Here is a 16,959-nt window from a genome sequence, read left to right as displayed (position 1 = left end):
AAAATGAATAAACCAATTTGCGATTTCGTTACTTTAACTATTAGGTATTAAGTCAGTGAGTGCTGTGCATGGTTTTAAACATGGAAATTATAGTTCAAATTTCACTTATACAACCGTCGCTATACGAGCGATAAGATTGTGGTTGAGATTATGCTAACACAAGGTGAAAATAGCTTTCCATCTTTCGTGGGTTCTGATCTTTAAGTCGATTCCATGCATGCTCAATCAATATTAGTTGCATATAAATGGCCAATGCGAACCACTCTTATATAATCTAAATAATGGAGGAGAGACAATAATGCTGCATCTTATACCTCACTCTCCCTTTTTCTGTTTGAATTAAACATTTTTTTGCTTTGAATATAGAAACCCATAGATTCCATGCTTCGAATTGGTATTAGTTTTTCTGCTATTTGATTTTTTTAAAAAACCAAGTGATATCGAAATTTCTTTCCTCCACATAGGTTTACATGGCTAATTTTTCTTCTCTTTGCGTTGTTGCACGTCTTCGCTAATCTGAAGGCTGTAAAAGCCGTCACCATGGGAACTGTTATTAATAATTGGGCGAGAGCTAGACGTAGGATTATTTTTAAGATTCTTGTCAGGAAGTCAACATGCCTTTCCTGGACGTGATGTTGGAAAAAGTTGTCCCTCTTATTGATGTCCACGCAATTGTTTCATTCGCTTCATTTTTTCGTTATCTATAGAATATCCGATTGGTTGACTACGAGAAAATGATGCATGCAAACGGCCTGCGTGTTGTGGATTTTGGCAAGTAGGGGAGACCGGGGCTATGTGGGAAACTTTTTTTCTTTACACTGCAAATTTTTTAAATAGAAGAATTAAGTTAAAATAAAAGTATAGGAGTGATTCCCATGCATTTCTCTACATTAGTTTATTTTTTCATATTTTTTCGTCAAACTATGTAATAGTTATTTAATCAAATGTAAAAAGGAAAAAATGAAGGAAAAAAAATTTAGGGTTAAGCGGAACAGAGCCAGGGGCAAAACGGAACACCTTTTTTCTCTGCATCGGATGGATTAAATTTATTGAAAAACGCACTAGTGAAAAGGAAATTCATTTCTCTTTCAGAATTACTGTAATTTTTTCATTCTATTGAGTATAAATGGAGATACAATCAAAAAAGTAAAGATGTCTTTTTTTCGATCTTTTTTGGTCATTTACCTGGCAACAGATGGCTGTACCATTTAACCCGGACCCCAACAACATAAAATAAACTAAGTTATCAAATACTTAGAAAAAACATTTTTTATAAAATAAAAATACTATCTTAAACTAGAAATAAAACCCTATCAAATAGCTATCTTGGTCTTATAAAAATATTTATAGAAGTATAAAAAAATAATAATAAATAATAAATGTCCATTTCTCATTCTATCCCTGTTCTTACCTTTCTCCCCTTTTCCATTCGAAAAATTGGGAAAACTGGAAATATTACAAGATAATACCCCACTTTTTACCACATTTTCTTGCCTTACTCCCTCATTTTTTTACGTCGAAAACGTTGTCAGATTTCACTATCGATGACCGCGCGAAATTTGAATATGGCTACTTTTGCGTTGCCTGAAGATTTGAATTTATTTGAATTATTTAAGGAGAGATGAAGAGGAGATCAAATAAAGGAGAGATGAAAATTACAACCGACGATGGAAAGAATAATCTCATATCAGAAGATTTGGAGGACTTTAAAATTTCGAGTGGAGGGCAGCTGCAAATGTATATTTTTTACAAAAATGAAATCCGTGGGAGAAATCGTTACATGCTGTCAATCTTCCGACTCACCTCCCTCCAAGCGTTCAAAATGCCACTACAAACATAAAACTGCGATTTTTCATCTTTTCCGTCCCACTCCCAAGCTACTTTTCCTCGGGTTGAATTTTCTTCAATCGACGCCAAAGACAGAATATTCCCCAAAAATCATTGTCATTATTTTTAAATATGCAATAATCGCCCAGACGCACGGATTGTTTCCCGACAAATGTAACGAGCGATTTTTGTCGCTCTGCTATGTTGGCAGTTTGCATCACTCTAGACACCCGGTCGTTGCTGAGCCAACGAACACCGGATTCAGCAAACCAAACAATCACACTTTTTTACGAGTCTTGGATCCCATTGTTATTAGGTATGTAAGCATACGGTCCGTTCTAAATTTTTTGTGACGACCAGTGCGAATATTCAGTGAAATTCGCTTCGTCGAGGTGCGAAAAATGTTGTTACTGTCTTCATCGATGTCTTCATCGTTATCTTTTGTGGCGTCGACATGCAACTTCGATTCTAAACTACCTGAGAATAGCCTGTCGGACAGCCTCTCGTCAAACAAAAATTGATCGCTTTCTTCAGAAATAATGCCTGAAATAAAAACCCCAAACGAAATTTAGACGCACATCAAGAAAAAAAGAAATCGATAATAAAGTTTATACCGAGTGAAGAAAGTTCTTCCTGAATATCCAATTTTGCCTTCGCGACACATTTTTCGATGTCATCTAGCGATGGCAGCTGAGTTGGGATTTGATATTCTTTATTATCTAACCTCCGGCTCGTCTGTAAAGCCATTGTTAACTGGTGCGTCAAATCCAAACTGACTCTCAATGCCATCAAAACAATTTTTACGCTATTTTCTCGCAAAGCGTTGGAGTTTGCTACTTTAAGCCTAGGCTTGTCGATCTATGATGTCAACATTTTTCCCTCAATTGGAACCCAATTCCTCGGCTTCATTCTTGACTATCGATTGAAGTGGATATCTCTCATCGCGCACAAAGTATTGAAAGCAAAAAAAGCCCTTTTTACACTTAAAAAATGTCTTCGAGCAACTTGGGGGGGGGCTGATGCACATCGTCTGCGCTTCCTTATTGCTGCTACAGTTGACCCGATTGTCTTATATGGGTGCTCGGTGTGGGCATCATTCCTCAACACCAAGTGCGGTGTCAGAAAGCTGAGAGCTATTCAGCGGTCAATTTCGATTTCCATCACCAAGTCGTTCAAATCAGCCCCCACCGACGCTTTACTGGTTATCGCAAATATCATTCCGATTGATCTACGTATCTTGCAATTATCGACGTTGAGGTTCCGTTCAAACTCCATGATACCGTTCGTGGACTCCTCGTTCAGGTGACTACTCAACATTTCCCTTATGGCTCACTTCAGTCAAAATTCGAACCGTCGCTTCGCTCATCATCTTATAAGGAACCCCCTTGGTCTCTGACCTGTGATTGCCACGTTGTAAGTAAAGAGGAGGACCTCCCTCTATGCCCCACCGACGCCAAGACCTTGCGCCTGTATGCGTGTCACACCCGTAGGGCCAAAGCTTTTAGTTTTTGCGTCCTTACCATCAATCATGCTGGTACCAAAGAAGTGTAGAGCGGCATTCTTCCAGCCTGTGCCACCGAGTCCCAAGCAGCTTTGTACGCCGTAAACCAGGCGTTGCAACGGGCATCCAGCTCAAAGCTTTTATACCACAGAGCGGAGATCGTCTTACAATTTTCTGCTTTCTCGTTCGCTTTTCCGATGGAAAAACTGACCGGCCTTCAAGCCTTAAACTTGGAGTTGCTTACTTCCATCAAAGAGTCGTCTACAGTTTTTGCGTGTCACGACAGTCGCTCGTCCTCTGGCCTGATGCTGACCATGGCTTACGGCCTGCTAGCGGCGGGTCCCAATGACATCCCGCCTACGGAACTCGCGCCCTTGCTCAAATCCAAGCTCTTTGCAAAAAGGGAAACCTTTGCTGTAATTCTAAAACTCTGGAACCTGGAATGGGCCCCAGAAAAAGAGCTCCCCAACATACACATTTTTCTGTGCAGTGATTCACAACCCGATCCCCTTCAAAAGTGTGAGTGAAATGGTCTATAAAAAAGTTCTTAATTGACTGGATTTAAATTATAGGAACCCCCTCTTCGAGTTAATAATTGGGGGATGTACAAAGCCCGTTTAATATCTTTCCATAAAGGAATCGAGAGGATTAACATTAAGCCAAGGAAGAAGAAGCAAGGTAGTAAAGGCAAAGTGGAGAAAGGAAACGTTTTCAAAAATAAAACAAACAAAAGGTATCCAACTAATTTTTGTTAGATGAGTGAGTCTACGAAAACGATCTCCGGTTAAGTAATTGTATTGGAATAGAGAGACGAGAAACAAGGCTTACGACCACGAGCTGAAAAGAGACTGCCCTTCTTTCCACTCGCTGCCTACAAGTCCCAACGCTTGCAAGCCGCACGACATCTAGTGGTCGCGGAAAGAAGGGCACGATAACACAACAACTGGGAGAAAACCCAAAAGATCCCACCCAAAAGTTAGAATATTTGGGGATGTTGGATTCCTGTCGATATTCTTTTGCCCCTCTGTCTGCCAAAGCATTGGCAGTTAAATCCATATGCGAATCAGCGCTCGCGATGGACTCAATTTCGTTGTGTTAGCCAGCATTATGGGAAATTTTACGTCGGCCATTCCGGCAATTCCCTTTGCCCAATCGCATTTCAGAAGTATGCAGAGGTTTTATATTAGTCGAGCGCGACGGGCTGACTATGACTTAAAAACTAAATGTGTACTCTCGGAGGGAGCGTGGCTAGATTTGCAATTTAAAAGGATTTCTAGTTTAAAAGTAGATCGCGACAAGTTATTTTTCCCCGATGTTCCGGATCTAGAGATTTATACGGATGCTTCGTTTTCTGGCTGTGGAGCTCGTTGTATTGGGGTCAAAATCAGGGGGTCTTGGACAATAGCTTACACGAAAAGACATTATGAGTTGGAGCTAATGGGGGCGCTATTTTCTGTGCAGACGTTTGCGGCTAAGTCGTCAAGCATTTCAATCCGGATTTATCTGGAGAATGCATCGGCTTCGGCGTACATAAATCATTGCGGGGGAACTAGATCTAATGAGCTTACTTCGGTTTCGGCGGAGCCCACAAATTGGTGTGAAATCATATAGCACGGTGAATGTGCCCAGATCTATGCTATCGAAGGCGTTAGGGATGATAGAAGACATGCCGGTTGGGGAACAATTTAAAATTGTGGAACGAAAAAAGTTGGTCACAAGACTGTTCAAAGGGTGTTACAATATTATCGCGTGGTCAATGACTACGCTATATGAGACGACTGGTATGTAGTCCAACCGGACGTATTGCATGACTGTGCCGGCCTTGCCGGGTATTTAAGCGTTGAGCGTCAGACTGATCGGGCTGTTCCCTGGCTGTCCGCGGCTGCCTTACAGTGATTGTACTAGAATGTAGCCTTAGTAATACACCCCCTTTTATACACCCTCTATTTAGTACGTTACAATATTAACCCCCTAAGACCCAAATATAACATTGTGTGGGACCCCAATCCAGTACTAAACTACTTCGTTTCGCTAGGAGAGAATCGTACCCTATCGTTGGCCCAGTTGGCCAGCAAAATGGTGACATTAGTGGCGTTGGCTCTCATTACTAATGAGGGTCTCAGAAATAGCATCGATCGGCTATGAATTCGTTTTTTTTTCAGAAAGCGGCGTCAAATTCTCCATTATAGTGTAACGAATTGAATGGATAGGCCGTGTGGCTATTTCCGCTCAATCGTCAACTTAAAGAATATGTAAAGAAAAATCGACAGCACCAAGGGCAATTGAAAGTCCCAACTCTAGAGCCGACGACGGCCGTACAACCAAGAGAGAAAGTAGGGATAGTCGGGCCGTCCTTAACCCGAACGCCATTCGGACGTTGCGAAGCGGAAAGAGGTATGACGTTTTCTTTCTCCTATAAAGATGTGAAAAGGACAACTCAGTTCAGTTTGACTGTTCCTTCCTGATTGAAAAGAAGATTCTTATTGTGAACCCCATTCGTGACTCGCTCATCTTAAACCTTATTTACATGTGTGAATCTTTGATTGTGAATAACCATTGCTGATTAAATACTTCCCCATTAAGGGCTCGTGGGTGAATAGGTGCGTCGTGTGAGCGTTCACCCACGGGACTAGCACCGGGAGTTTGACTTAGTGAACTGATTAAGCATTCTCCCAGTTGCAGTACTGTTGGCATCTACTCTTAAGAAGAAACCCGCTGACTAAGTAAGAAGAAGGTCCATACGGGCCTATGTTCTGTGTTATGTTGCCTTCCGGTTCCCCTCTGCCTAGGTTTTTATAGAATAATTTAAAGGTGAAAAGAATTTTATTGTTCACATTGGCTTTACGTGACTACATGCGAAGCGCAAGGCTTCTCTAGCATGAGACGGGCGAATACATGAATATGGAAACAATAATGAAATGAAGAATAAACCCGAGAGGTGTGACGAGTGAGCCAGTAGTGAGACACTGAGCTACAAAGTGACATTCTGCGACGGGTGAGTCAAAAAGACTGAACTATAGAATGAGACTCTGCGTCGGGTTTTATACTGAAAAAAGGTCAAAACAAGTCAAGGGAAAGTGAGTAATAATAGGTCAAGAGAAAGGGAAATAGGTAGGTCACAACAGGTCACAAAAGAGAAAGGCACTTGGATCAACTTTGACCCAGATCAAAATAGAAAGGCGCATCTCAGAATCCTTACATGAATAGCACCAAGGAAAGCGCAACACAGCGGACTATTACAGTATTTTTCAATTTAAATGTGCCCGAGTGCATTGCTTTGCCCAGTTTTAGTAGTTCAAAACTACGTAAAGCGAACGCAGAAGTTTCGTTCGGCAACTAACAGCGAAAGACTAGTCATAGCCGTTATCGCGCCGCATAAGCCGGTGGCACCCAATTCCGTGAGTCGCTGGATAAAAACCTCTTTGAGATGCGCCGGAGTCGACACGGATACATTTGGGGCGCACTCCACGAGAAGCGCGGCCGCTTCGAAAGCGACAGCTAGCGGGCGCTTGCGGGTTCAAGAGCGGGTTGTCGGTTGATGCGATTTTAAGGGCCGGAAACTGGTCTAGAGAGTCAACATTCAAAAAATTTTAAAGCCGGAGGTCGACGGTTGACTCAGTAGTCTTCGGACAACAAAATCAAAATAAAATCGGCTTTAAAGTCACCCTTAGAGTCTTAGGGTCTAGCGAAATTGATTTCGCTGTACAATTTTAAATTACCGGAGGGACCGTGTAACGATCCCGAAGGGTATCGTGCTAGTAGCGCCCCTAGCGGAATTTTGGGGGAAACTTGATTAAGAATCTCATAGAAACCTCGTAGAATCTCTCAGAAACTGTAGAATCTTTAGAATCTTTGAGATTCCGAATCCTCGTACACCCAAATTTTGAGTTGCCAACCCCCCGGGATAACCGTTGGCCAGTTGGTGGAATTCGGTGACTTTTCGAAGGAAAAGTACAACAAGGCTAAAATTGAGCTAGGTGAAATTTGAATTTTTTTTCCCCTTAGAAAAACAACTAGAAATCATTTGTCGAGGTTCCGCCGTTGGAGCACTCTGCGCAAAAAGTATTGGAGAACCGGGTAGCGGGTACGCAAATGGCGCTCAAGACATTACATTTTGCTGGTGTTGCTTCCATGAACATTGCACAAGGAGTTCCATGGTATTTTCAGTTTTGTGCCTTTTTGGGAATTATGCCTACTTTAGTGACAATAGATTTGTTTGATGGAATTATTTTAGAATTAAGAAAATCACCCATGTCTCAAAAGCAATCAGTAGGGGAGAGGGGGGCTAGTTGGCAGGGTCACTTTTTGTGAATTTATTTGAATTTTTTTACCACACGTTTTGTAAATTGAATGAATAAATCAAATTCAGATTTCGATTTTCTATGAATTGATCGTATTTGTTTACAATGTTCATTTACACGAAATTGTGAAATTGAGAAAAACTGCAAAAATGTCTGCCAACTTGCCCCACCTACGGGGTAAGTTGGCACCTGACGATTCTCCATTGATCCAAAATTTCTAGGTCGAATTTTGAAAATTTGCAACTGAGCCTAGATTCAAAGATTTAGGCTTAAATTCAAGGATTTTGGCTTAGATTCAAAGATTTAGGCTTAGATTCAAAGATTTAGGCTTAGATTCAAAGATGTAGGCTTAGATTCAGTACTTTTGGCTTAGATTCAAAGATCTTTGGCTTAAAAATAACTTTATTTTTAGGATAGAAAAATATGAAGATAGGTCCACTATTAATTTATTTTAGTAGATTGGCAGAAAAGAAATAAAAAAAAACATATTATGGTTCTAATTCTAAGTGTATTATGAGGAAATAGACTTACAATTTTTTAAAAAAAGATCAATTTTATGGGCTGTGTCTTTGCCAAACACAGAATGATTGCAATCCGTTAAATGCCGGTGAAGGTAGGGAAACCGGGGCTATGTGGGACACGGGGCTAAAATGTACAGGGCAGTTTTGATAGGTACAATTTGTTTATAAATTCTGAAATAAATACAGCGTATTTTAAATGATGTTTTATTTATTCCATTAACTTTTTTCCTGAATTTCTGATTAATTTTGCGAGTTTTTTGGGAAAAACAAAAAAATGGAATCGGAAAAAAAAATTTGGACGTTTAGTTTTTAATTCTTTTATACTTCTATAAATATTTTTTATAAAACCCAGATAGCTATTTGATAGGGTTTTCTTTCTAGTTTAAGATATATTTTTTTTTATATTATAAAAAATCTGTATTTGATAATTTAGTTTATTTGATGTTGTTTGGGTCCGGGTTAAATGGTACAGCCATCTGTTGCCAGGTAAACGACCAAAAAAGATCGAAAAAAAGACATCTTTACATTTTTGATTGTATCTCAACTTATACTCAATAGATTGAAAAAAATTACAGTAATTCTGAAAGAGAAATTAATTTCCTTTTCACTAGTGCGTCTTTCAATAAATTTCATCCGTTCGTTGCATAGAAAAATGGTTTTCTGTTTTGCCCCTTGCTCTGTTCCGTTTAACCCTAATAATTTTTTTTCCTTCATTTTTTCCTCTTTACATTTAATTAAATAACTATTACATAGTTTAACGAAAAAATATGAAAAAATAGTCTAATGTAGAGAAATGCATGGGAATCACTCCTATACTTTTATTTTAACTTAATTCTTCTATTTAAAAAATTGGCAGCGTAAAGAAAAAAATTGTCCCACATAGCCCCGGTCTCCCCTACAGTGCACACATATGTATTACAATCATGAAAACCGTGCGAATTGACCACAAGCTTGGTAATTGCCCCGGTACTTTTTTTCTCTATTAAGCCGGTACCAATGGCATAAAACCCCAATTTTGTCTGGAATGTCTGGACTTTATTACTCTTTCTCCAAAACTCTTCCTGCAAAATCTCAGAGCTGGACTTCTTTGATAAATCCAATTCGGAAAATCCAATAACTCTACCTAATAGGTAGCGTTATATTATTATCCCAATAGATGCTGCTCAGTCTCAGTTAAACTAACTCCACGAACTGCACTCCCAGGGGTAGAGCGAAAAATTGCCCAATTCCCTACATCAAGTGTTTCGTTACATTCAACTGTGTCGACTACTGTTTTTCTGTTAGGTGAATATGGAGTTGGCCCTCTTACTCGATATTATCTGATTCGTTAGTACCTCCACCAGAAAGAGGGTATTTCGGTCCGGTTGAGTGGGAGATCGCTTGTTAAAGCATTAGTTAATCCTCCACTTCTTTGTAACATATTTTGATATCTTGGATATATTACGCCTGCTTGGTGACCCTCAGCAGTGGCTCGAATATTGCAGTCAACCTACATTTAAGATAGAAGCATACAATTTGTTAGTACAATATAATTATTTTCAAATGATTGTTCGATAAAGTAAGGCACCTCTGTACCTCGTTCATCTATAACTTCCAAAATGAAATTTGTCATCGTAGATCCGACACGTGTATACGATCTCAGAGCCTTGAAATACATTTCACAATTCTGACTGTTCATGAGCCATGTGGTAAGTAACTCTGGCTTATTTTCAGCCTTAAGTTTTACTACGATTGGAATCAGAGATTGTGCAAGAATTTCTGCACACATATATGAATTGAGGGAAATAAAAGACGTCATCAGTGGACACTTGAGCCAAAAACGCCAATATCGAAAGGCTAGTACCGCATAGCAGATGCGGTAGATTCTTTCCCTTGGTGACAAATCTTTTTCAGTGTAGGAAGATAAGATGAACTGGATGACTTTCAGGTAAAACAAGTAGCGTTCGAATCCTGGGCGTGCTTTCTTCAATAAATTTTGTACTGTTGAACTGCAAAGACGAACGACGGCGTCGTAATTCATCTTGTCTTCAAGATTCATAACAGATTTGTGGAGACCGTGCTTCTCTTTAGACACGATTTCTAGTAAAAGGGAGATGTGATTGGGACTCACAAGGTTTGAACCAATGGGAATTATCAATTTGGCATTTTTGGTGATTTTAAGGAACCTTGTGCGTAATTTCACTCCTTCATGGACAACATCCTGAACAGGGATCGTACTTTGTAATGTTCTGCTGCAAACCATTTAGATCCTCTGCTGAATATCGCAACAGAGAAACAAATGGACATAAATATACATACGTGGTATCTTTAAAATTAGTACATTACTTGTTTTGGGGACCAATCCTAGCTTTAAGTGTTCGCGCATCATCTTCAATTCTCTCGAGTCACCGTCTGCACCATATGTTAGGATTTCAATACCAAACTGCTTCAGTTCCAATTGTATGGTGTGAAGTCGATTACGGACGTCGTTGTAGGTAAACCTGTTATCACTCCCAAAAGTGCATATTCTCATAGGCGGAAAGGAGTCTGCCAATGGTTAAGCCATTACGATGAAAACAACAGTAGCCCTCAGTTGGGAAATAATTTTTATGATTTCAATTGCGCTGTTCACAACAGCGTCTTCAGCATTTGGAAGGCCGGTTGAACCAAGAGGGAGGCTATTTCCGATGACAGAGTTCCGTTTTGCTGAATATTTCCGACATCCTTTTAAAGCTGTTGCATCTTCAGAAATAGCAATAACAACAAAGGGTAGGTTTTCGGCAACAAGGTAATCTCTTAATCCTTCGCCATTTACCTTTCCTATTAATCACGACATGAGTTAGGGGAGAGCGGGGTTGGATGGTACAGAGGGGTTATCCCATAGAAGTAATGGTTGGAAATATAAAAAAATTGTGAGTATATGCATCACACACTTATTAATACGGGGCTAAAAGGAAATTTTCCTGTCATTAGAGGAACTTACATAAAACCCCTCTGTCCCATCCAACCCCTGTCTCATCCAACCCCGCTCTTCCCTTTAATAAAATTCATAAAGAAACTTGCATTTGAAACATACCTTCGGCTACACTGTTGTCGTATTCCAATAGTTTCACTTGAATTGTCCTTGGACATGGTAAAATGCCACGGAAATTGGCGTATATGATTTCGTACATCTTCCTACCACCTAAAATCCACAATTTTTTTCCGGTTCTTCAGCAACACTTCATCTTTATATCTCCGGCCTCTGGACGACGCACTTTCTTGTTGAAGGCACTCGTTGATCATTCTTGTAAGAACAGTTCCACTGGAAAGAATGGTCTCATCACGTTTGCTGTCCTTTTCTTTCAGTTTTTGGTAATTTTGTGTCATCATCCTTAGAGATTCTTTAAGGTCAAAATGAGTCTCAGCCAATTCACTTATTTTCTGAAAAATAGGGTAGTAGAATTCCGTTATTTTGAGTGGTTTACTAACACAGGCTGCTTTTTGTAATGCTATCTGCCGTCTTTTGTTTCTTGAGTTCCAGTTTGTTACACCGATGCTTCTAGACGGCATAGAAACATCGGTGTTTAAAAATCCAACTCAGTCGAAAACCCTGCCGAAGGATCGGCAGCAACTGTGTTCGATTTCTTTGGCTGTTTAGCGAGTTGTTTAGCCTGTTTACGAGTTTTTTTTCTTTTCTGGAGGAATAGCTGAGGTTGATGTGGCAGCAGTGTTCGACGACATGATGTTGCTGGTCTCCATAGCCTTTTCTGGTGTAGCAGTTCGTTTGACAGCTCGGGGAGTAGTTTTGTTTGACTTACTTCCAGTCGAGTCCTTACTTCTTGCCTCGCTTCCAGTCTTCCCAGTAGTGGTCTTATCGAGGGTTGAAGTGCTGGGGATGATGAACGAATTATTGGTGCTGCAAGTACTTCGAGCTTCGTGAGCCAGTGCTGTGGTTTCCTGGTGAGAAGCAGTCCTGAAAATACATGATTATATGGGATATGACAATCACTATTTGTTAAATTTGTTTAACATTCCATACCTCAGCATCACTATTTGAAATGTTCCCATCCTGGTTTCCATCGCTTTTGACTATGTCATTGCCTCGGTCATTGTCCTCATCACTGCTGCTGCTGACTATAGCTACTGCGTTGGAAATGTTTTCTCGTGTTTTTTCTGCAACAGGCTTCAGCTCTTTATGGAAATCCTGTAACATTTAAATAGTATAATACACGTCAAATACAATCTATTGAGTTTTTATACCTACCATGACCTGTCTTGTAAAATTTGAAATCTTCCAATATCCGTCGTTGCTCAATACAATCTTGGTCAACTGCCTTTACATGATCTTTGTGATGGCACGGAATTTTTTTTTTTCTTCACTCACAGTAAAGTCTGTCACAGCATAACTGAACTTGGATCTTTTCACCCAGTTCGTTGTCATTCCAAGCAGATTGTTTCTTTTGGTGTTCGAAGGAATTATGATGTCTTGGTTGTTGTCTTGCATTCCCTGGGTAAGCGCAAGCTGAGGTCATAATAATGCTGGATGTTTTCTGAAGACTGGGGCGAATTGAACATTAGGAATTTTGTTCTCTTTAAGTATGGTTGCAGAAAGCTCTGCTACCGATATGATTGATGATTTCTCTCCAGGTAAAAAGAGTAGTGTGTTGGATCACCAGAAAAAATTTCCCCAAATTTTCTGAGAGGCTCATTTTTCCCTTTTCCCTCTCTATCTGGCAGCCATTTTTATTGTACTCTCCTCCGCGCCCCTTGCGGAAGCCAGCTTGGTTCCACTAAATATGAAGGCCGATATAGCTTTCATGGGTCTAAAATGAAGGCCAACAGATAAAACCTTCTGCTTGCTTCCGCAAGGAGCGCGGCGGAGAGTACAAAAAAATGGCTGCCAGACAGAGAGGGAAAAGGGAAAAATGAGCCTCTCAGAAAATTAGTCATATCTCACCCAATAAAATCCGGAAAGGAAATTCCTTTTGGATTTTGGTGGTTGACATAGCAATAAACCTTTCTATAAAATTAGTTTTTACTCTAGCTCCCCCGCTTTTCCGAAAAGCGATGTAAAAGTCCCCCCACTTTCTGACAAAATTCAAAAAAAAAAACTTTAACGCTTAATATCTCGTAAACGGGCGGGAATTTCGTCTTTCTGCAAACGCAGGTAAATTGGGCGTGCAGAGACGAACATGACTATATTTTTTATATATTTTTAAGTGCGTCTCCGGATTTAGATCTGGAAAGCCGCTCCGGGATTTCGGTCTACTAGAATCGTGGATCGTTTGTTAAATATTTGTAAATTCAATTTAGGATTCCAATAATGTTGAATCATTACGAGCGCTGGGGTTACTTAGTTTATTTTTTTCAACATTCTTATACGCTCTATACATGGTTGCACTTATACGGTTAAATAACAAATGTATATGTTTCACTTAACTTGGCAACCGTCTTGAAACTGATTATAAACACTTCTGGCAAAATGTTTGCTGTTATTACTTAAGGAGTCATATGACTCGTTTAATTTGTCCTTCTTCCAAATAAAGTCCATGACTGCACTCAAGGGCATCCTTTTTGCATTTGCTGATTGATAAACCTTGACCGGAGTGAACCAGTTTGCTGGCCGAGGGTTTCGTTCACACTCGGTCAATAGAATGCCTTTATTTTTAGCTCGCTGCATCGTGAAACGAGTCGGCCATCGCTCGATGGACCAGTATGTGTCCTCATTCGTTTGGAAAATCACGAAAAGGTGATACATTAATGCATCCATGACCTGCCACGAGTTAATCGGTGCCTTGTAAATTTCAATTTTAACTAGAATCTCATCAGAAGAGCTCAAATCATGAACACGGCTGAGAAGTTCGTCGACAGTGATGAATCCCATCCCACTTGTTCCCGACGGTTGATCAGCTGCCGAATCAAAATAAACATCCAGCTCTTGTAAAGTTTTTGACTCCGCTATCCGCTTGAAAATTAAATCAGCAAAGTGTTGACAGTTGTAGGAAAGAACGCCGTATTCTTGATTCAAGTAATCTTTCCTCCAGAGGTAATTGATGAGCTCGTTTAATTTCGTGCATCCACTGGATTTATTCACCAATGTGATGTTTGTCGAGGAAGTTATCCCGGTTGTACGGTTCACCCTCCTGTACATATCACAAACACTTTCCTGATTTTTGGAGCGCTGGATTGTGACGCCTTCATTGTTTTTCTCGATGGACCACCACCATTTCTTCGTTTGGAATACGATGAAAGCATGATGGAGGTGATTGTTGGACACCTGCCACGGGTAAATCGGGTTGCTGTAATACCTCACTTCGTCAATGTTCTCGGACACGTCCACCAGATTCGAAAGTTTGTCACGTAGTTCTTCATCTGTTATCCAATAGCCGTCTCCCTTCGGCTCGTCCGCTTTAGGATCAAAGTACAACTTTCTCGTGTACGTCGAACTACTTTGGCCACTTCTGGACATTTCAGTCCAGTCAGAAAATTATTTTATTCTATTTCAAAAATGATATTTTTAAATAAAAAGAACAGTCTGGCGTGATTGGTAACCGAAACGGAACTGCATAAAAACCAGAAAATTTATCCACATTTAGGAGCATCTTTTTTGTATTGTTCGGAAGCTATCACTTGATGAGCGCATATCTTTATCGTTTTGACGCGCGTTTGAATAAGATAGCGATGATAGCGATGCGATGCTACGCAATCCTATTTGGAATGTAGTTTTACGACGATTCCGATAGGTAATTTTATGGTAGTAGGTGAGAGTTGCACTAGTTGACGGTTTTTTAGTTTGGAGCCCCCACTTCTTTATATCTCAATATTTTTTTATCCCCGCTATGCTTAAAAAAGAGGAACAAATTAGCTTTAAAAAGTATATTTTTAGTTTACGGCAAATTGCTTTGTTTTAAACCAAAAGCTCTTTAAAAATGAAGGGGAATTGGACGATTCGCAGGGCAACTTGCTCATGTTTGTGGGGTAGAACGACCCATGTTATATTTATGGGCTAAACAAGTGGTGATGGCGGCATAAACCAAAATTTTCAGAAAAATTTTCCCTCCTATCGCTAACCCAGCAACACAATTTGTCCCGAGAAAAGGTGAATTTGTTATTATTGCGTTTTAAAACAATAATTTTGTCAATAAAAATAAATATGGTTTCTAAAAGAGGAAATAATTTCCTTTCAGAAACTTATTTTTAATAAATTTTAAGTTAACTAGGGAATTCCACAAAAGAAAAAAAAAAGCGATACGATTTAAGGGCCAAAAAACTATTTTATTTGTTGTTCCCATACTACTTGGACTCTTTCATTAATTTTTTTAAAGATGCTTATTAGTAAAGACCATAACAGGTAATTTTTAAAATGCAATCCCTCGGTCGCAAGAGGACGAAAAACGGTTGGTGCCAACTTACAGACTACCCCAATTTCCCGGTTCTCCCCTAATGACGAATCGGCTCTGACAAAGTTAGTGTTTAATAACTGTCTCGCTAAATGGCCACAATGCTATTTTATCTTCCAGCCTTCTTCAGCCTTATCTTCCTATTTGGATAAGAATTTTAATATCATACTTTGTGGCGTAGCATGAAGTTTTTAGCTAAAAAATATCTGCTAAACGAACAAAAAGTCGTGATTTATTAAAATGAATAAACCAATTTGCGATTTCGTTACTTTAACTATTAGGTATTAAGTCAGTGAGTGCTGTGCATGGTTTTAAACATGGAAATTATAGTTCAAATTTCACTTATACAACCGTCGCTATACGAGCGATAAGATTGTGGTTGAGATTATGCTAACACAAGGTGAAAATAGCTTTCCATCTTTCGTGGGTTCTGATCTTTAAGTCGATTCCATGCATGCTCAATCAATATTAGTTGCATATAAATGGCCAATGCGAACCACTCTTATATAATCTAAATAATGGAGGAGAGACAATAATGCTGCATCTTATACCTCACTCTCCCTTTTTCTGTTTGAATTAAACATTTTTTTGCTTTGAATATAGAAACCCATAGATTCCATGCTTCGAATTGGTATTAGTTTTTCTGCTATTTGATTTTTTTAAAAAACCAAGTGATATCGAAATTTCTTTCCTCCACATAGGTTTACATGGCTAATTTTTCTTCTCTTTGCGTTGTTGCACGTCTTCGCTAATCTGAAGGCTGTAAAAGCCGTCACCATGGGAACTGTTATTAATAATTGGGCGAGAGCTAGACGTAGGATTATTTTTAAGATTCTTGTCAGGAAGTCAACATGCCTTTCCTGGACGTGATGTTGGAAAAAGTTGTCCCTCTTATTGATGTCCACGCAATTGTTTCATTCGCTTCATTTTTTCGTTATCTATAGAATATCCGATTGGTTGACTACGAGAAAATGATGCATGCAAACGGCCTGCGTGTTGTGGATTTTGGCAAGTAGGGGAGACCGGGGCTATGTGGGAAACTTTTTTTCTTTACACTGCAAATTTTTTAAATAGAAGAATTAAGTTAAAATAAAAGTATAGGAGTGATTCCCATGCATTTCTCTACATTAGTTTATTTTTTCATATTTTTTCGTCAAACTATGTAATAGTTATTTAATCAAATGTAAAAAGGAAAAAATGAAGGAAAAAAAATTTAGGGTTAAGCGGAACAGAGCCAGGGGCAAAACGGAACACCTTTTTTCTCTGCATCGGATGGATTAAATTTATTGAAAAACGCACTAGTGAAAAGGAAATTCATTTCTCTTTCAGAATTACTGTAATTTTTTCATTCTATTGAGTATAAATGGAGATACAATCAAAAAAGTAAAGATGTCTTTTTTTCGATCTTTTTTGGTCATTTACCTGGCAACAGATGGCTGTACCATTTA

The 16,959-nt window shown here is 39.3% G+C and overlaps 1 protein-coding gene across 4 annotated transcripts; it reads right to left on the bottom strand.

Moving 5' to 3' along the window:
• Positions 1 to 9,763: 9,763 nt before the first annotated feature.
• LOC124193782 lies at positions 9,764 to 14,688 on the bottom strand. Of its 4 annotated transcripts, none has more exons than XM_046587743.1 (5): positions 12,376 to 14,688; positions 12,151 to 12,315; positions 11,206 to 12,084; positions 9,994 to 10,949; positions 9,764 to 9,908 (listed from the first exon to the last, which is right to left on the bottom strand). In XM_046587743.1, the coding sequence occupies exon 1, from the start codon at positions 14,578 to 14,580 to the stop codon at positions 13,543 to 13,545; it is 1,038 nt and encodes a 345-aa protein (XP_046443699.1). In that variant the 5' UTR covers positions 14,581 to 14,688; the 3' UTR covers positions 9,764 to 9,908; positions 9,994 to 10,949; positions 11,206 to 12,084; positions 12,151 to 12,315; positions 12,376 to 13,542. The 4 variants fall into 4 exon arrangements, with proteins under 4 accessions (XP_046443699.1, XP_046443697.1, XP_046443698.1 ...); XM_046587741.1 differs by having other exon boundaries at positions 9,764 to 10,404; positions 10,476 to 10,949; XM_046587742.1 differs by having other exon boundaries at positions 9,764 to 10,401; positions 10,476 to 10,949.
• Positions 14,689 to 16,959: the final 2,271 nt, after the last annotated feature.

This window comes from Daphnia pulex, chromosome 5, assembly GCF_021134715.1.
Source record: "Daphnia pulex isolate KAP4 chromosome 5, ASM2113471v1".
Lineage (NCBI taxonomy): Eukaryota > Metazoa > Arthropoda > Branchiopoda > Diplostraca > Daphniidae > Daphnia > Daphnia pulex.
This window is presented reverse-complemented; position numbering and strand designations above follow the sequence as displayed.